The sequence below is a fragment of the Lepisosteus platostomus genome, chromosome 12 (assembly GCF_059453375.1).
Source record: "Lepisosteus platostomus isolate fLepPlt1 chromosome 12, fLepPlt1.hap1, whole genome shotgun sequence".
Classification (NCBI taxonomy): domain Eukaryota; kingdom Metazoa; phylum Chordata; class Actinopteri; order Semionotiformes; family Lepisosteidae; genus Lepisosteus; species Lepisosteus platostomus.
Window position 1 is genome coordinate 32,242,594 of NC_142622.1, and position 21,794 is coordinate 32,264,387.

General features: G+C 34.1%; 1 protein-coding gene across 8 annotated transcripts in view; it reads right to left on the reverse strand.

Annotated features, from left to right (window-relative positions):
- The window catches only part of znf385d (zinc finger protein 385D), a 288,683-nt gene that overhangs the window by 84,660 nt on the left and 182,229 nt on the right, over window positions 1-21,794 (reverse strand). Inside the window, exon 1 of one of the 8 annotated variants that reach the window (XM_088601653.1) lies at window positions 17,743-17,963. The exons of the other annotated variants lie outside the window; for them this stretch is intronic. Coding sequence (XP_088457779.1) covers window positions 17,743-17,764 — 22 coding nt within the window. The 5' untranslated portion in view covers window positions 17,765-17,963. Of the gene's footprint in view, window positions 1-17,742; window positions 17,964-21,794 lie in introns of those variants that run through there. 8 annotated transcript variants of the gene reach the window in all.

Sequence of the window (21,794 nt, forward strand, 5' to 3'; positions counted from 1 at the left end):
TATACAGTACTGTAAATCAGTTGAAAATTATATGAAATCATAATGGTCAACAAAACAGTAAATTAGATAAATAAGTAGAAGAACTCATTATGTCATACGTTAAAGGGCATGTTGATGATAGAGTACGTTTTAATCTAAATTTTCTGAATACATCGTCGTGACATTTTATGAACACCAGCTACCTTAGAACTCTTCAGACAGAAACTAATGCCATTTAAGACAAATGATGTCTTCTGCTGAAGTTAATGGTTAAATGGTTTTTAAGTGTATGGGTGAAAACTTCCCATATGACCGTATCATGAAATGTAGCATTAAGATGGGTTACCATTCATTCTCTTGCCCTCAAGCTGTGCCGTTTTTATGTTTCATTGTGGACCGAGGAGATGCTATAACTGCTCTTTCCTCTTCTTGGGGGAAGAGGGTCCATATTTGAACAAGGCTGCACTGTAAACTCCAATTCATGTATTTTAACAAGAAGATTTTTTTCTGGCTGTGCTTTCTTTCCTAGATAGCTCTATTGTTTATAATTCTATGCATGATCACCTGTTTTATCATCACTGATTTACTATAACTTGAGGCAGATGGGATACAATTATCCTGCGCACATTAAATTCAACTACTTTTTATCTGAATTTGTAAAGATGTATGTTCCAAATTAAGTATGCACAGCTGATTTACTTTATGCACTTTCATTTTGTAGTATTGCATTAGATGCCTTTTTTTTGTTTCTATCTCCCACTGTTTTTAAATCTATTGTCAAGATGTTCATGTTTGACAAGATTAATAAATACTTTCAAAATTGCCGATATAAGCAATGTAAAGCACCTTGAGATATTTTAGTCTGTACATGGGGAACAACTGAAACAAACAAAAGATTGATTTCACATAACAAATAACACATAGATCTTACTATTTTGTTATGTGATTCTCCTTCATAACTACTGAAATAGAAGTTTAACATACAACTTAATATTTTCTTGTTTTGTGAAAATAATAAAAAAATCGTAATTGTTTAATCAACAAAATGTAGAAGCTGGAAAGTAACAATGCATTCAAATAATGGTTTTCAGGGAAAAAGTGCTCTTTAGTTAGATTTGAAGATTCTCACTGTGTAGTCCAGTTGAAATTAGGAAAGATGACTGTGAAAGCATTTTCTTTTTTTTAAATTAGGAATATTTGTTGCAACAATGGTGGACTAAAATTCAAATATGACTTTGATCACAGGTTTAACATATACAAATGACATCAAACAAATGAACCCTCAGGCTTACATAACATGATAAGGCCAGATGGCTGTTCTTTTCCCAGTTGTGGCTTTTGAAGTCATGTACTACTGTATATGCATCGAACATAATCGAAAAGGTCTTTGAAACATGTACTGTAGTTCTCCACTTCAGTTCAGTCTGCTTGATGTGTATCTTTGTTTAGCCAATTATTGTTTCCTTTGGTCACACTCGCTACTGTACAGGCAAAAGCACACGTCAAAGTGTCTAATAGCTTACAAGGAGAAAAACTCATTTGCATAATTCATGTAATGATACATCAATCTCTTAAACAAGAAGTATAATTGCTAAAATGGTCAGTTAAAGGCTGGAAACACAGTAAGTAGACAGCATGAGCCATGTAGCTTATCCACAATGTGAAATGTGTTTTTTGTTTTACATGCCATGGGAAAATAGCGCCTTGATGATCATGTATGACCATGCTTTTTGTTCTGAAGAAGGGGTGCATTCCTTGCTTCATGTTTTAGCACTGCTGCTGATATGCCATATGTCCCTGCCTCTGACCTACTTAACACCTACACTTATAGAAGGCAAAGCATATTGGGTGCAAGATCTTACACTTCAAAAGGGTACGCTAAATATACCAGCTTTACATTTATCTCCTTTTCATGGGGTTATTTTAACAGGTCTGTGCAGGATAAAGCATAAGTATAGTATTTGACAACCTTCAAAAACTGTACAATGTCATTCTTTGGTGGATCCTGTACATACTGTATCAATAACAAACTATATACTGAACATCGATACATCTCTTAAAATTCTAAAAGAAAATTGATTAAGCATGTCATACATAAAACATAATGTAGGAAAGATTTGATTTTTCACTTAAATATCAATTTGTATTGAACTTAAAAAAAGATAGAATATAGAACTAAAAGCTTGTCTTGTACAGTAAGTTCTACTTGAAGTCAAAAAGAAACAGTCCAGAATATGAATGAGTTTCTGCGCTCAATAAAGGACACAATTACTTTCTTTCCAAGAATTTTTATCTAATAAGAAAGAGGAGATATGAATAATTACCGGAAAATTAATTTCAATCAGAATAATTCAGATTTCTTTTGATTCTGAAGCCCTGGTGTTATGTACACATCGGTTTGATTTATTTTAATATCTTTGAAAAACTACATTCTAAATTCATAATAATGAAGGCTCATGGTTGCTTTTTGAAATATTAAAAGATGACAGGCAAACGAAGCATGACAAACTGAAATGTCTTTGTGAATAATGGATAATTCACCATAATAGTTCAATGTTATTTGTCAATAATTTTACTATTAGTTCAGGATTTTCTCTCTGTCTAAACAGGAGCATGACCTCAGATAAATGCTGTGACAGTCAAGGGACGGAAGAAGAGTTTGAGATGGTAAGGAAGACGAAAATAAATCAAATCATCTGAATTCAGTAAGACAAAGTCAGGCTGATTCTCCTTACCAACCCAGCAAGTGTCAATTTGCTGTAAATATGACTACTGTGGGCCTTAGTATCAGTTCAATAACTCAGGTCAGGAATCTTGGTGTTATCCTTGATCCAAGTTATGCATTCGAAGCTCACTGTTAGAAAGGTGTCATTTTTCTTCTTCATTGCACATTGCACATACTGTATTTGTTCACATCTTAACCAGTCTAGTTCAAATCTTTTTTATTGAAGCTTTACAAGGGGAGCAATACATCAAGATAAACAACTGAACACATTTTCCACGTTATAAAACCTCTAAATTGTTAACCATAGATCTCCCCTCTCTATGCTTAACAATAAAAATATGGGAAAAGGTAATAAATGTGCAGGTAATCAACTTAAAGAAATGATACCAAAAACAAAGATAAAGCAGTGAGATAAAAAAAATCTAAGAAAAGACACAAGCAAAAAATTAAATAAGACTAAAAAAAGTTTAGGATACATCTTCAGAATTTGAAAGAGTAAGCTCATTACCGTAGGTAAGAAAACATTGCCAAACACAATAACATTTCTCAGTGGAAACTTTCAGTGTATGTCGAAATTTTTTAGTTTGATAAAGTGCATTACTGTATGTCTCTGACATGCCCATGCAGGGGATGAGCAGAGCCTCTTCACTTCTCTCACCCAATGTCTAAAAACTTAAAGTATGTTTTTGCCTTTTTCTGGCTTCACTATTGTAATGCAATACATTTTGGTGTTTCCAAATGTATTTTAAACAAGCTGCTGCTTGTTCAGAAGTCTTAAGCATAACTTTATGAGCACATAGCACCTGCTTTATCATCCTTTCATTTCTCCCCGTGGATTTCAGAACAAAATTAAAATATAAACTTTCACTTTTAAGACCCTGAGTTGTTTGGCACCTGAATCAGTGAACTTTTATTTCCCTAAACCTACAGTATACTTCATTTATGCTCTTTGGCCTTCTTTAAGTTCCTAAAGCAAGGCTGTGTAATGATTTCTCAGTTCATATCAGACCCTGCAAATCAGGCAGCACTTTCAAATCCTCACTTTAATTAAACTCACGTTTATGTTCAGGCTTTTAGTTATGTTTGATTCAATGCATTACAGCATATATACATGTCTCTATTATTGATTCTTTTATTGTAAAAGCAACGTGAGGTTATGTATCAAGAAAGGTGATACTGTATATTAAATCAAGATTACCATCAACAACCTTACAGGAAAGGGTGCATTACATGAGGGCTGTAAGATAAGTATCGTGTTAATGAGAAAAAGATATAGGTCATGTCCAGGAAAAACATCTAAACACACAACAAAATCAATGCCTTAACATTAAAAAATGAAACTTCAGTTCACATTATATTTTTGTATCATTGGTTTTCTCATTGCTGCTTCATTCTAAGGACATACTGGTAATGTTTCTAAATACAGTATTACTGTTTTGGGATTTAGGATTTGTACATCAAGTTCTCGAACACACTTAATTTTCCAGTTATCTCATTTTCAGTTTTCTGTCATTTTAGAAATATAAATAAGACAACAAAAAAACAATTTAACTTTGTCTCTTAATCACCATTCTGTCAATAAGTTCTTGGTTTTGGTTTTACTTGACTATTCTTCAATCCTTGAATATCTCATCACAGCCCTCAAAAGGTATGATTTTACTTTCAATCTTTGAAATCTTTTCAATTTTAAATATTTTGCTTCTTAAACACTTTATACAGTACAAAATAGGTTTGGTAACTCTTTAGATTAAGAGTGGTAAATTATATTCATAAGTTATTTATAACCTGTAAAAACAATAACAGTGTCAAGAAATTGTTGTAACTAGGGTGTGTTAATTATGAAGTACTTCTATGACATTTTTTTGTTCTCATTTACATGGAAAATGCTTTATAAATGCATATTTGAGAATAAATACCTACCATGCATTTGTTATTTTGTGACAAATTGAAGTGAATTTAAATTTCTCTAAAATACTATGAAGAATGAAAGTAAATAATACAGTCAACAATTTCTTAATCCACTTCAGAAAGCTACTGTATCACTGAAATGATGGATAAATACTTGGCAGGTCCCCTTTTACTATAAAGTTTTTTCAAGTATCTACTGTATATTTCCAGGGTTAAATACTGTACTTGCCTGTATTCCATGGAACACAGCATATAAAATATACATTGGTTATACTTCAGTTAGTTTTGTGGGTTTAGTGCTCTATTTTAACAAGTATAGTCATGCACATAATGACTGATTGTCATGTTTTCACCTCTTGCCTCTGAAAACCACAGAAACAGTGTGTCCTCGAGTTACTGTTGCTGTGGTTTCCTCTTCTTTGTTGATGCCTTGGTGGATGATAGTGACAGCCACCAGTGCTCTTTTAACACAAACTGAATTATTTTAGAATTGTTGTCAAGGAAAAGACAAATGTATTGTTTTATAGTCACAGGAATCACAGTTCTCACTCAGTTGCTTATACCGTGTACTTTAATGCCACACACTGACAATTATGGTGCAGTACTGCGAACAACATTGAACTTGTTAAATAAACAAAGCCAGCTACAGTATAACTTTGCCAAAACAGAGTACAAAAAATGGTGACAGATCTAATAATGCATTTGGTGTATAGACATATAGAACAATAGGATTTTTTTTTCAAATTAGAATTAAAAAAACAATAAAATCCATTTGATATGTGTCTGGATGAGGAATATTAATGTCATGACTGAATACTGTAAGGTATTGTTCCATAATTGTAATTAATTTTACATGATACCATTGTCATTCAGAGTATAACACCACATAAAATATTCAGATTTTCTAAATATGCAGTTCTGTGCTTTATAACATTATCAAGATAAATCAAGATAAATACCTGCGGTAGATCTCTGTAATAGATCCATAACATTTTGTCTTTATTTACACTGAACTTTGTTTGCACAGGGTGATCACCCAAGTCTCACCCTGACCTCAGTGAAGTTTTAAATACCATTCCAACCTGCCATTAAAGCCAATCTGATTAATTGGTCAAAAATAACAACTTTCCCTATTTCTGAATACATTGGCATTTAAACAATCCCCATAAACCTGTAGGATTGGGTGCCTGTAGACCAGCCCTATCTGATGCTATCTGTGCCCAACTGTGAATCTTGTCCAATGTTTGTAGAACTCTTTATCTTTCTGTGGTTTCTGATATCTGCCCCTCGTAATCTTATGTTATCTTCAGATCTGATCTTTGTACAGGACACAAAAGGAAGATATTTTAAATGTAATCCTTTAAGCTCTCACACTAGTCTCAAAATAAGGTTTTTATACTGTACCTCAGTATATACTGTACTGTTGAACATTTGTTCGTTTGCTTTTTATATGTACAGTATATACTCCTTCCTATTGGTATTAGTTTATACAATGTTTTCTTTTTTTTTACTCAGCAAGTACAGCCCCTCCATTCTGTATTGGTTAAAAACTTTACTTGGCCCTTTCAAACATATTCCTCATTTCGTAAGACATAATTTGATCATTAATAGCTCCTAGATTTGTAGCTAATCTCCGATAACCTTGAGTGTGTTTTTATATTTTCACAACTATTTTAAAATGGAAACATTTATCAAATATTTCTTTACAAATTTACAAATACAGTTTTATACTGTATATTTAACTGTTTTTCCTGTTTTATTTTCATTGTTTTGCTGTAATGACATTTAAAAAATTACACAATTCTCTGTATCTTAAAGATGAACAAATGGAACATACTTAGCCAAGTACATTAATGTTCTACTGATTTTGTAATAATACTTAATTATTTCTTATATACCGCTTTTCTGAACACTCCACTCAAAGCGCTTTATAGGTAATGTGCAGCCCCCACCTGGATGATACGCCACTATGCTTACCACACATCAGCTACAGTATATGTGGGGAGGAGAACAGAGTAATAAAGCCAGTTCATAGATGGGGATTATTAAGAGGCTATGATTCGTAAAGGCCAATGGGAAATTTGGCCATAGAGAAATTTGGTAACAGAGAAACACCCTAGGATGTTTAAAGACCACAGAGAGTCAGGACCTCAATTTTATGTCTCATCTGAAGAACATCACCTTTTTACTGTATAATGTTCCCGTCACTATACTGGTGCCTTAGGCCCCACACAGAGTGCCTCCTACTGACCCCACTAACACCTATTCAAGCAGTAACCTTAGTTTTTTCCAGGAGTTCTCCCATCCAGGCACTGATCAGGCTCACACCCGCTAAGCTTCAGTGGGTTGCCAGTTGCGTGTTGCAGGGTGATATGGCTGCTGGCAATTTAGTGCATGTCTCACCAAGGCTTTGTGTTTGAAGCAGTGTTAAAGCGTATTTCAAAGACAGATATGTTTTATAGACTGGTGCACCATGTTGAAAAATGAGAACAAGGGAAAAATATAACGTTATAATTTTTTTTCTAAATCTAATTAATATTTGTCCAATTTTTCAACCTGGGTTATACATAAATAAAGTAGACTACCCTACCACATCAGAAAAATTGGATGCTTCACAGCAAATCACCGTGCAAATGTTTAGACTAAGGCTAAGGCATAGAGCTGCTGGGGAACACAGTGTAGGGATTAATTAGAAAAGCCAATTACTGTGTGCACAATATGAGAAAAAATAATTCTAATATGGGCGGCATCATAGTGCAATGGTTATTATTGCTTGCAGTGCATAATAACCTAATAATCCCTTGCAGTGCTGGTGCCCAGGGTTCCCAGTTCCTGGGGTGTTATCTGTGTGAAGTACAGTATGTCTCGCCAGCGGTGTGAAGTAACAAAGTAGAACTACCTTGCTACAGTACTTAAATACATTTTTTTTAGATCTGTACTTTACTTAAGTATTTTATTTTCAGGTACAATGGTTTAGAAATTTCGGTACTTTACTCCACTGCAGTTCTTAAAAGCATCTTCTTCCCTTGTTCCCTCTGAGATACCGACGTTTACAAGGGCTAGGATTCTGATTGGGTAAAGTAGAGGTGCATGCGCAAAGTGTCCGTATGCTTCTGTGAGGTACTATTCTTAAGCCCAACCACAGGCTGTGGTGTTGTTTGAAATAATCATTCAGCAAATGTACTGATACTGCTATAAAGGAATTTGGAGGTCTATGTGTACTGTAAACATGGATGTTAAGCGGGAATTATTTCCAAAAGATATAGGATTAATGGGGACTATAAGGGGACTATTTGAAAATTAACAATTGTGTGTGTGTTGAGCGATAGACAACATGTTTGACTGTCACACATGAGGAAGGCCAAAGTAGGTCCATTTTATAAAAGAATGGCTCTGCCACAAAGCACTAAAGTAAAATAAGTGCAGTTTATTTACAGTTCTCCCACTCCCCCACACCAGAAAAACAAAATCCCAAAAAGGAACAAAAATAACTCTTCAAATAAATACAAATCCTCCTTTTCTTATTGCTTTCTCTGTGATTTAAGTCACACTACCTAACTCAACAACCACCAACAATAACTCCCTCTTAGGCTGAGGAGACAGCTTAAATAACATGTAAGCCTCTCCCCCACTGGAACAAACCATTTCTCCAATTCACAAATTATACATTCATAATTAATTCCTTTCTAACCAAAGACATCACATATCTTAATTACACAGTTCTTTTGATCCTGGTTCAAATAAACAATACAGAAAATAAACAATACAAACAATAGCATTTTCCTCTCTTTTTTTCCAATTATGGAGATTTTTCCATCTCCATAAATAAACCTTGAGAAGTGGGGTTAGGTTTGGCCTTCTGAGGCCACCATAGGCTGACCCACCCCAGAAGTACCAACACCAAACATCATCCATTTTAAGAGCGCTCTCCATTCACATCACAATACTCACTCATACCTGTGTTTAAGTATGTGTTTTATAAATGTGAATGTATATGAAATTAAGTAATAGCAGTAACTAGTCAAGCCCTGAGTGTGCACCCTCAGAAACTTATCTAGAAACCGCTTAACGGAAGGTGTATGAATAGAATATTTCCCATGCTACCTGTACCTCATGACAGGCTCCTCTGTCACATTGATATTATATTCATTTAAACATTTAACTTGTGAAAGCAACATTAAAATAAATAATTAATAATTTATGTTAAATAGTTATTTCAGAATTCTTCTATAGTACTACATAAAGTTGGATTACACAGTCTGTGCTTCTTGACATTTCTGTGAACTAGGGTGCTTTGCTTTAAAAGGATGTACTGTATAAAATTACATACTGTATATATTTAAAACATATGCAGTTACAGTATATAATACAGTAATAATAATATATACTGTATCTTTGTATAATTCATAACAATAATATTTCATTCTGTATGGTAGGTTTACATTAAAATTGGGAAATTTATGTCCACAGTCCATAATATACCCCTGTTTATTAGTGCAATAAGTAAGAGTGGTGGAAGTCTCAGCCTACCGCAACTCGCCAAAAAATTAAAAGAAATACTGAAGTACAGTATGTGCAATTTCTTCTTTAGCTAGCTGGTTTAATCTAAAAAGCTATCTTTATTTTGATAGATGCAATTAATTTAAATGTGTTTTACACCTGTTTTGAATTTAAACCTATAACTACCTCATCTGATCAGCAGAAGTGCATAGACAGTTTAAGATGATTAATGTAAGGAAAAGCGCAGGTCTAGACAACGAATGTGGAAGAGTTCCTACAATCTTGTGCAGATCAATTATGTGACATTTTTAACTTGCAATTTCAGATGTCCTTATTTTACAAATTGCCCCCTTTCTGTTGAAGAGATCTACTATTCCTATTCCAAAAACTGCCAGGCTAACATACACTATCTCACAAAAACTCTGTTTATGCAGAACCTCTCAAAGAATATCAATTTAAACAACCACTTGATAAAATGGGTCCTAGACTTCTTAACATACAAGTCTCAACAGGTGTGACATTCACTACACTTTCATTGGATCACAATTGGGCTGTGTTCTGTTCCCCCTACTGTACATTTTGTCCACCAATAAGAGTAAGAACAAACACACAGACATCTCAGTCCTGGTCAGCTGATTAAAATACCCAGAAAACCATGGGCCCATTCTAAATGTTTTTAATAAATGGTGTAATGAGTTCTCTTTGAAGTTAAATGTATTGATAAGAAAGGAACATTATAGGGAAGATGAAACACCCTTCACACTTACTGTCTTAATAGTCAGACTAGAAATTGTCAACAACTGCTTGGAACTAATCTCATAGTCACAAATCTAAGGTGTGACAAATGCTGTTTATAAAACAGAGACTCTTTTTTTTTCCTTAAGACATTCATCTGTTTAAAGGTAGAACTATTTTCACACTTTACTATAAGTTATGCATTAAAAGTGTCTTAACATACTGTTTCAGTTGTTGCTTTGGCAACATCAATTTTGTTAACTATAATAGGTCTGGAAACTTAGTAAAAATAAGTAGGAAAATAAAGTCATGGTAACAGCAGAAAGGACAGCCACTTTTTATTTACTAAGACTTGAGTACTGATAAGAGATGATACTGTAGTTTTGTACTTTTAATTGAGTAATTTTCTCAAATGGAAACCTTTGAGTACTTTTTCCACCCCTAGTTCTCTCTGAACTTGTATAAGTGTTCTCCAGGTGCTCCAGTTTCCTCCCACAGTCCAAACACATACTGATTCTGTAGGTTATTTGGCTTCTAGGAAAATTGGCCCTGGTGTGAGTGTGTGCATGTCTGTGTCTGTGTGTGCCCTGTGATGGACTAGTGTCCTGTCCAGGGTATATCCTGCCTTGCACCTGTTGCTTGCTGGGATAGGTTCCGATTCCCCCACAACCGTGTATTGGATCAAGAGGATAGAAAATTGATAGATGGATGGAATCGGCTTTAAGAAAATTTTTTTGACCTACCAATTAACAAAGCAGTTACTCTCAAAGAGGTATTGATGGCATGACGTCTATCTAACTGGTTCAGCATTAATATACTGCCTTCAGCCAAAATCTAAATCCTAACCCTATAGCAAACATTTACTCTTAAACTTACCAAACATTATATTCATAAATGTAGTAAGCGCATGAATGTAATTCTTGTACTAACATTGACACGATGTAGTCCAAACTGATACAACATAACATAACGCAAAATAGTTCAAATTTAATTTTAACTTTGGAAATTGATAATCAGCTTAAATCACAAATGTTACTGTTAACAATTTAAAAAAGTATTGTAAAAAGAGATAGTTTGCTAAGCATATGTTTTTTAATACTTGCTTTTGATTTTTATCATTGTAAGTGCATCTTGGGGCCTAGGGAAAATTAACATTTTTTGAATAATCAACTACTGTAAATCTACTTAGCATACTGTATTTTCAGGAAGCAATTTGAGGAAATTGAAGCTCCCTGAAAAAATCCATGCAATCTCAGGAAGAACATGCAAACACTACACAGAAGATGATCCAGGAATCCAACCTTAGTCCTAACCACCACACTACTGTTCTACTCTTATACAGCATGTTCCAATTAAATATTAATGGTTTACTTGGATACCCATCATTTTCACAGGTTTGTAATGTTGGGAATTGATTTAGAGCTTAACCTATACAAATTGCCTTTGACAGCATTAACATTAGAAACTTGTACCCACATGGTTTTATCCTCCTGCAGGTGTTAGGGAACATCTGTTGCATTGTTTGAAAATATAAACATATTTGTAAGTGATGTTTTGTATTGTTAAACAGCAGAACCCTACAGACATTTATTTTCTTTATTCTTTAACTTTAAAATACATAAAATGGCAGGTGACAGTTCTGGAGACATGTTCTTCAACAATAATCTCTACGAAGATAGTTCTTCATCTACAGTATAAAAATACTCAAATGCACATGTTAAAAGTGTTACTCTTGAATTATGCCTTCATACTCTTGTGGAATGAGTTTTGTAGTACACTGAGTCTTAACTAAAGCATTATGATGTACAGTAACGTACTGTAGGAATCTTTATTAAATAACTGAATGATATGATCATAAATTTGACATGTTTTTATTTAGTACCTAATGTAAATATTACACAAACCTCCTCTGTTTAAAAATGTAAAAAAAGTGTTTCATATATTCTATAGTACTTAATAGAATAAAGTAAAATATACAGAGGTATCAGAGGTATCACAAATACCAGACACTGCATACTATTACAGTCATATGGAAAGCTATGAGTGGGGAGGAAGCTACTGTATATCAACACGCATTTGCTGTAAAGTAATAAGTAAACATTAATGCTGTTGAGCATTTTCTGAGAATGCTGTTTTTCAGGTGTGACACTGAATATGATGTTTTTTCTTTTTTTATGTTTCATTGTGGAATTAAGCTTTAAATTGTTCCTTTGCAATAATCTGGAAAGCAACAGTCCTCTAAATATACTTATACTGTATACTATATATATAACTCTTATGTGATACACGCATTCAGTATAAAGTCATGCTAAGGTGTTTTACTACAAGCATAGGGTCACACAGCTCACTTCACTGGAAATAAAGTACATACAGTAATAAGTGCTCTTCATAAAGAAGGTTTTGGTGAAGGACAAACCCCAATTTTTTACAATCACCAGATGATATTAATATATACCCTTAGACTGTTCCCAGCATTCAACACTACTCCACCATCCCCAGTAACCCCAAACGATTTCTTCACTGCCACAGTCAATACCTGTTGCAAGGAGCATTTTCACTACTGGTTCAATTGTGAATCTGCTACCAATGATAATATATTCAATTCCCACAACACTCAATTAGAGAGGAGCTTGGAAATCTAGCAACTCTTAATGAGGTGATGAATACCATCATACAAATGAAGAACAGTAAAGCAGCAGGTGTTGATTCTTGGTGTTGACTTCTTGCTGAAATATTTAAGCATGGTGGACAGGATCTGATATGACAATTCCATATTCTTACCACACAGAGCTAGAATCAATGATACCATGATTGTAAAAATCTTCAAAAAGGGGGAAAATTAAGGATTTTACATAGGGATCTCTCTGCTGTCCATCATGGCAAGATCAAAACAATTTCCCATGAAACATTTCATTCTTCCTACACAAGTGCTTTAACCAGAATACCTGTCTGACGTAGGGGATATGTGAAGCAGGCTTAACCTGCTTGACTGAGGGCCAGTGTCCTGTCCCTAAAACAAGGATTATAAGATCCTCATAAGAAAGATACCAAGGTACAGCTGCAGAGATGGAGATGGGATGGAGGAGGATTACATGAGACGAAATGGAAGAAGACTGTTTTGCCAATATACAGTATGACTTTTGAGAAATGACATATGGACTAATTATGATTTAGTGTATGTGATGGGCAAAGAATGACTTGGTTGTCATAATCTCTTCTGAACTTCAGTTAAGAACACTATTTAAAAGAACAGTTTATTAGGCCATTTACGCATTAAATTATTTAGACCTTATGAAAAAGTATTAATGTTTTACTTCTTATTTGTGTTTAAGTGTTTTTTGTTCGAAGAAACTGAATTTCTACAGAAATATAAACTTTGTGTAATATAAGGGCTGCAGTTTAAAATAATTGACAAATAATAAATGAGAAGCAAGCAAAACTACTTCAATTTATACTGTAAACCTGTGTCATTTTATAAAAGCTCATTCAGTGTACTGCATTGTGACTGCTCACAGTATCATTTCAGAGTGTTGTGTAGCTATAGGATCTAGCTATAAGTTGACCCGCACGCAGCCCACATAAACCAAAGAACAGTACACATGCTTTCATTGGACAATAGCCACTGTCCCAGGCTAGGATGTTCTAGGATTGCTAAATAAAATGTATTTTATAGTTGGTGGCAAATCACAAGTTATTTGCCCCTTGCAAGAAAGTGGATATTAATTGGTATATATATTGATCAATTTTTATTCTTCTTAACCCCCCCCCCCCCAAATAAAAACATGGAAATGAGTAAATAGCTGATCTCCATATATTCAATGGATGCTATATTCCTTTATAAAGCCAGTCAAGTGATAAATATAATCAGTCTTCTGTGTTCCATCAGCTGTGTGGTTAATGATAAGCTGTAGAGGAGGAGAATTTGCTCTGTGCAGCTGGGGAACCACATATCGTACTTCAAAAAAGAGTGATTGACTCTCCAGCTGTTTTTAATCAGGGTTTGGGATTTTGCCATACTTCACAGGCTAAGCCCCTCAATGTGGAGACTGATTTCAAACTCTCTTGACCTTCTGGGGCCATAGGTCATTATCAAGTACCACATCTATTGCCTTCTCATCAGCTGTATTTATACAGTGTTAAAATAACTAGTAGTGAGTTCCTACAGTGCAAAGTAAACAGGACAAGATTCTTAAAACTTTCTGTTTATTGAAAGTTTGCTTCAGTGGGTTCTAAAGATGTCTAAGGCACAAAAGGGTTAGCAATAGCTCGAGTCTCAATGTGGAGTTAAAGAGAAAACTGAGTACTAACAGATGTACAGTACAACTAAAACTTTTCTTTATATCTTGTAGCACCTCTAAAATCGTCAAAAGCACTTTTCACAATACCATAAGATTTAAATAAATTCACAAACCCATAAAAAGCATATACAGTACACAAGATATAACAATCACAAAATGCCATTCTAAAACCTTTTCAAACTAGATGTAAAAGCGGCGAAAGTGGATTTCTTTTGGTATGGTGTTTCAGGTGTTTGGAGCACGCATATAGTGTAGGCAAAGAATGGGATAATGAATGGCATAATACAACAGTATCAGCTGAACGAGTGTGATCACTTAAGCACGACCTAGTCGGCATTCTAGTTGGCGATGTCCGAACATATTGTAACTTGTAACGTAATTTTAGGAGCTCTTCAAAGTGGGCATTATCAGTCCTTAGAAAAGCAAATGCCTTCAACCAATTTTTCTGGTGCATATACAGACAGTGTAGGTTGTCATGCAAACTATTATTTCAGGGAAATATTATTTAAGTTAATGTATTCATGTTTAGTGTGTGTTACTGGTCCTGGTGATGGGATTTCTACCGTAATAAAAATTATAGGAGAGGCCTCTATTTATATAGCCTCCTGGGCATAGTGGCATAAAACAGTGCAAGGTGTGTCTTCTGGCGAGAGTCAGATGTCAAGATTTTAAATACTCAGGGGAACTGCTTAATGTTGTGAGTAAAAATATTAAATTATCATGATTCCAATGTGATTACAAGATCAATGAATAGCTTATGGACGAGCCCTATGTTTTAGTCTAAACCAGAACTGTAAAGAAGGAATCTAGCCTACTTCTGCATTTGAGGAATGTATGCTTTTTAACATGTGTTCTTTCTGACTGATATAGTAAAATATGAAAAATGTATTTTACGTATATGAATAAGAGAACATTGTTGTTTTAAAAACGAACATGTTTTGGGGAAACAAATATGTATTTAGATCTTACATTGTAGGTTTTCAAGTGCCTCTGTGAGAATTGTATTTTGCATTATCAAACAAACCCTCAGTTTCATTTTGTACAATTTTTCAAATTAACAGCATGTACATGCATCTGTTAATTACTGAAGCAGCCAATAAAGAAGGTCTTTGAAAAATGGGAGCTGTAGAATATTAATGCTCAAGGGCCAAGTGTCTCTAGCACACTGTATGCTTTAAGTATTTCAGATATTATCATTTCGGCAGACAATTCAAATATCTTTACTAGAAGAAAAGGTTAAACTCAACTAGATAGATTGAAAATAGCAAAAATCTAGTGCAAATTCATAAAAAATGATTTGATACAAAATCTGGTACAAAATCCAGTCATAATTTGTCCTGTTATAGGAAATATTACTATTACACCATGAAATTAACACAATAAATAGATTGGCCAACTTTTTGCTCATTAATATTAATTAGAAAACTCTAGAGTTTCACAGACAGTTTTGCATGCCATAATGAAGATAATAACATTTTCAGTACTTTAAAGAAAAGAAATGTTTATTTGCATTATTAATTATGAGATAATATATCCAGCACAAGGAACTCAAGATTCAGTACTTTTCTCATAGCTGCTCACAGGCAACTGTACAGAATGTATTTAAAAAGTGACAAATCCTGCAAATTCATTTAAGAGACAAATCCCACACACCACTATATAAGAGCCATTGAAAATACAATCAGAAACAATAAGGCATCCCTGAACATTTTACATTAAATAAAGACAAGAATGAAATCTGAAATAATTGTTAGTGGTTTACTACTGCTAGCTAAATTGTAAGTTCAAACAAGACTACTGCTCTGAATTTCTCAAGTTTTTGCAGTAGATTACCACATTTCCACAGCTTGCTTTTACTGATAGTCCAATGGCAGTTAATGACTGGTAGCATCTTCTGTGTTATTTTAAAATGCATCAAGTCTTCCATTGAAAGTTTATTCTGTGAAAGCATAACTTCAATTTTTGTTCAATTTGATGTGAAAACACATTTCAGAAGCAACATTATTTTTTTAATGTTTCCTCCTCACCTCTGTTGAAAAGTAACACATCTCAAAAAGGCAAAGCTTCACTTATCTCATCACATTCAGGTCAAGAGCAGTCATGTGCTCTCAGCCCAACTTGACCCTGTGATTCCGAGAGGCTTCAGGTTGTTGTTAATCTCGCCATCACAGACAGCTTTTTGATAATACATGGATGAATAATCTAGAAAGATGTAATGGTTAACCAAGAAACTATAGACTATACAAGACACTACAGAGTTCTTTTATAAGGACATGGTCTGAAACTGTCCAACTTGTTCTCTGAAATCTTAATACCAAACCTCATACACATTTTTTTAAGAGATGGCAAGATATTCTGCAGGTCCTTATTTTATTCTGCCATTTAAGCAAATATACAGTACAGTATATTATTTCTGTAGGAAAATAAAATGTTCAATTTAATGTTTCAAAAAAATAGAGACATAAATACCTGGATAAGTTGGTAAAGTGTAAATTTCCAACTTGCAAGTTTTACCATCAGACACCATGTTACTGAAACATTCTGTCTAGTATAGAAACAATTTATAGAAACCAAGCGTAACATAAATTAATATGGCTGACATTTTTAGAGCAAGATGAAAAAGAATAACATTTCTAAAAACTGTGGCTTCTAGTGGATTAACTTCCATCGATTCAGAAATTTATAAGGGGGTTAAACTATAAGTCTGAATCCTATTTTTTGAAGGGAACAGCAAACAATTATTTCATCTCTACAACACATTGAATACAATTAAACACCCTGCCAAAATGTATTCAAATATATTTGCTCTTCAACTAATCAAATCGATTAATTAATAGAGTTAAAATCCTACGAGAAACTCAGAGTCAGATAAGCAAGTGTTATCATGAATTGCGTTCCAGGATGAAATAGCATCATAAAGCAACTTTGTTTCAGTACCATTTAAAGCTCAGATTTTAAATATATACAGTTAAAAGCACATTTAGCAGCTGTGGTCTTTTAGGGTTTCATTATATAGTAACTAGGTTCTCATTATTAATGGTATCATTCACTAATTTGTGTTAGTCTCATCTTTTTCATTTTCAGAGTAATATTGTCATACACATCAGTGTACAGTATCAGCATGAATGAACACAGATCTAGAGAATATTCCTAAAACTCTGCTGATAAGTTTCTGCCTTCAACATCTATACTGTACATAACCCACTTAGATAAATCATTTATGCAGAAAACATTTCCTTCGTTATTAAATCTATTTCTCATCACCTCAATGATGACCATCCTTTTAAATGTCAGAAACCTTTGGATTTTTAATTACTAAAGCATTATTAGTTGCAACATTATTTTAAAAAAACATTTATGCACTAGTTACACCATAAATGTAAAACATGTATGGTTATTCCTCATTCAATTACTTTAAAACAAATAAAAAGATTCCAAAGGGTTCTTGTACTGTACATGTTAAGAAAATCTTAAACACTGTACAATCACAAGCTAAAACTCTGTATCTTTCAAATCATATTTTCCTTTAGGTGAAAGCTGAAAATTTCCTCTGCCTTCCTCCCAGGCAAAATAACATCAGTGATGAGTAATACTTACCGAAATACATGCTGTTCTTCATTAATCATAAATAAAAAATCCCACTGTTTTGAGTTTCCACTTCAGCTTCTACATGTGTAGACATGTAGAATAGGGAAGTTTCATTCTACATGCTCACTTACGTTCCCTTCAGGATTCAGTTTGATCATTACAGCTCTACAGCCAGGTTGCCTCTATGCTGTCTTATCCCCAACACAGTCTCTGCCTGATTATCATGTACACTGGCAGCATACTGTGCTTTTGCTCTTACTGAAATCTGACTCCTCCTTATGATGTTCTTGTTGTGCTTGTGACATCAGTAGTGCCAGAACAAGATTTGTTCTAACAGTCTGCTTCTCAAGTGTTCTGCTTGAGCCTCCATTAGAATTGCTTCACTCGTATTTAAATGATAAGGGTGGCTTAGTGTGCTTTGCACATCTGTGTCCTAACAATTTACTTATAGCAATGCTTAAATAACAATAATGTACAGCAAAGAAAAACTGATCTCTTCTTATAAATCCCTAAATATGTAATTTGTTCTGTTGAGTTTGATACAGTAAATACACACCAATGCTTTTGAAGGTCAACCTGTATTGGTGGCAATGAAACAATATTATATTTATTGATTACTAATAATGAATTTTGTAAATCAAAGTGTATTGATCAATGTGTATTTAAATTATGAAAAGTTAACTATTTTAATTGTTAGAAATTTCAACATCATTCTCATGAAAATCATTCTATAAAAATTATCCTGATATGGTAGACGCTTTGCCTTCAGCAGCTGTTTTCAATTAATTTTGAATTCACCCATCCCTCCTATCCTGTCCCCAGAGCCTACATTAAGTAAATAAGTTTATTCCATATCTAAAAGAAGCAAATCTCCAATTTTGTCTTGGCTCAGTTCCACAAACTAAACCCATTGCATGTGTTTTTTAACCTTGACTCAGAAGTGTCAGTTCTGGAAAAGTGCATTATTTGTCACAATGAATACCATTTAACTGAGCTGGTACCCAGAGGAACTCTGCAGTGCCACACGTGAATACAACAGGAGGAACTTAATTAATCTTGCTGTCACTTCAACGACGCTTTCCATTAGTTATGGTACTATCTGATCAACCGGCTTTGTCTGTATTTGGAAAACCTTTTAACTGCTTTCTGGAAAGTCTTGCTCATGCTTTGAAGAGAGGAAAACAAGCCTTCACATTTGATATTAGGAACCTAAAATAAACTCACCTACAGATTTTCATTATTGCTTTGTTAAAAGAAACACCCTACTTTTGTCAAAGATATAATACCTCCAAATAAAATAGTCTTTCACGGGATTATAAAAATGTTAACCCCATAAAACATGTTTATCAAGGTCAGATGAGTAAAAAAAAACGTGTCTACTGTTCCAGAGAGGTGTTTTGTTTTTATCCTGGAGAAAAATAATTCCTTGAAATTTCAAATATTCTAGGTTAAACGTTTCTAATTTTGTAATGAAATATCCTAAAGATTATGAATAATACAGTCCTTGTGATTTTGAAAACAACCACTGCACAATAGTGAAAGCATAGAGCACATAACAGAAGCAAAAATAAAAAAAAAATAACAAAATTGTATTAACATTTATAGTAATAGTTTCTAAGAGTGTTTAAAAGTATCCACAACCAAGGAGGGTCTTGCCAAATTCAAGAACAACACAAGAAAAGGCATTTAGCGCCCTACATGTAACAAGAAAAACTTTAAAGTCCACTTTAAATTTCCATCATAGATTGGATTAAAATAAAATAAAAATATGCAACATTTATTAGCAATACTTTACATACTATGGCAAAAAATTGTTATAAAAAGATAAATATATAGTATCTTAATAACGTTCTAGATGTATCACACTAATTACTTTTATGAGCTGCAAGCCACATTTAATACAATCTGACATGAAATGAACAATAGTCTAATTAACTATTTTTTATTTAAGGAGGCATTGTAAACAGAATGCCACTACCATAATCACAAATGCCAATCAAGGTGATCTTATATATTCTTACTTATTGTGCTTAATACAATTTGTACTGTGGCTCTGCAGCAGCCAGGGTAGAGGCAGAATGTCTTTTTGTCACTTCAGGACACCTGAAGGTTGTTGCTTGAAGCTGCAACTGTGCCATTTTACAACCTGTACAATACAATTAAGTTGCATTTGTTCAGATGCACCAGGATGATCAAATCAAAGTTTTGTAACAATTTGGATTTAATGTTACTCAACTTCTTTATTCCACACACAAATTTCTATTTTTAGAAAATAAAACTTTTTGGGGGAATTCTGTTACTTACAGTACAACTGTTTAACAACTAAAATTCACAATTAGAACGAAACACGTCTGTAAAAGTGTCACGCTACAACATCCATCCATTTTCTAACCACTTCTTAGTTGTTAGAAGTGGAGCCTATCCTGGCAAGCAATGGGCACAAGACAGGGTGCACCCTGGATGGCACTCCAGTCCACTGCAGTGGAGACATTTACTGTAGGCACAAACACAGACACACACAACAGTACTTACACCTAGGGTCAATTTTCTCAGAAGCCAATTTCTCTCAACTTGACACTGCATGCCTTAGTAAATTGGAATTGCATATAAAACCCTCTCTACTAGATCCCATTCCTTCTGTTTTATTTCAATCCTGTTTGCCAGTCCTCTGCCCTGTTGGCTTCTACATAATAAATAGAGCACTGGAGTGGTACCAATGGCCTTTAAAACAGCTTCAGTAATGCCTGTGCCTAAAACATACCTCTGGACTACCTTAATAGTTTTTGTCTTATATCAAACTTGTGCTGTTACAGTACAATTTAACAATCAGTTCATTGCAAATAACCTCTTCAAACCCATCTAATCTTGTTTCATACAATTACACAACACAGAAACTGCCCTTGTTAAAAACACTAACAATCTTCTTACAGCCAGTGATTCTAGTTCTCAATCTATCCTAATTCTCCTTGACCTAAGTGCTATTTTTGACACTGTTAATCATGAGATTGTTATGAGACTGTGTTTGGAACTCTTAAAAATGTTACTGATAACTGACACTTTGTTTCTTTTGGGTTTTTTAGTTCTGAAGTTGAGTTTAAGTCTGGTGTTCCCCAAGGCTCGATATTGGGCCCCCTTGCTATTCAGCATTTACATGTTCCCACTTGGTCGGATATTGAGATCACATGCTCTGAATTATCTTTGTTGATGATACTCAAATCTCTGACTGACTGCTAAACCTGACACTGAAGTAGCTGTCTCCTCACTAATTGGGTTTCTGATATAAAAACCTTGATGACTCAAAATGTATTTCGCCTAAACGGAGGATTTACATGGCTTGCAACAACAGTACCTATCCGACTTTATCTGTCTACACCCCACGTCGCCACCGTTCATATGATCTTGGTCTTCTATACAGTAGGTCCCCCAAGATCGTTTACTTTCCACTGGTGACAAGGCCTTCTCTTGCTACTTCCCAAAGCTCAGGAATTCAATCTCTAAGGATATCAGAGAGTCACCTACCCTGAATGCATTTAAATTTCTTTTCAGAAAGGCTATTTAATTAGTGTGAGCATCTACTCCATTTTCTAATGACCATGCATTTTCTGCTGCACCTCTTTCTGCTTTTCTCTTTCTTATATGCTTATTTTGTAATTTTTTATTCTCATAAATGTTTACACCTACCGTAAAGATGTTTTGATATGCTATTTTAAAATAATAATAATAATTATTATTATTATGATCATCAGCATCATCTTACCAGTATGTTTTTGGTATGTGGTAGGAAATCAGAGGACCTGGAGGAGGATTGTAAAGAGTACAATCTCCAACCGGATACCACCCCAAGTTCAGAATTGAACCCAGGGCCTAGTAATGCAAAACAGCAATGCCACCGTGCCACCTACTCTACAACAAGCTTCCTTACAGATAAAACTGTCTACGCCTATATGATTTTAAAATATGAAAAACTTCCTGTCCTCTAGGCCAAAATATAAAGGAAAATGCAGTATTCAGAAGCAAATGGGTCTTAATTGGAAAAAATAGATTGAACTTGGTTTGTCAAG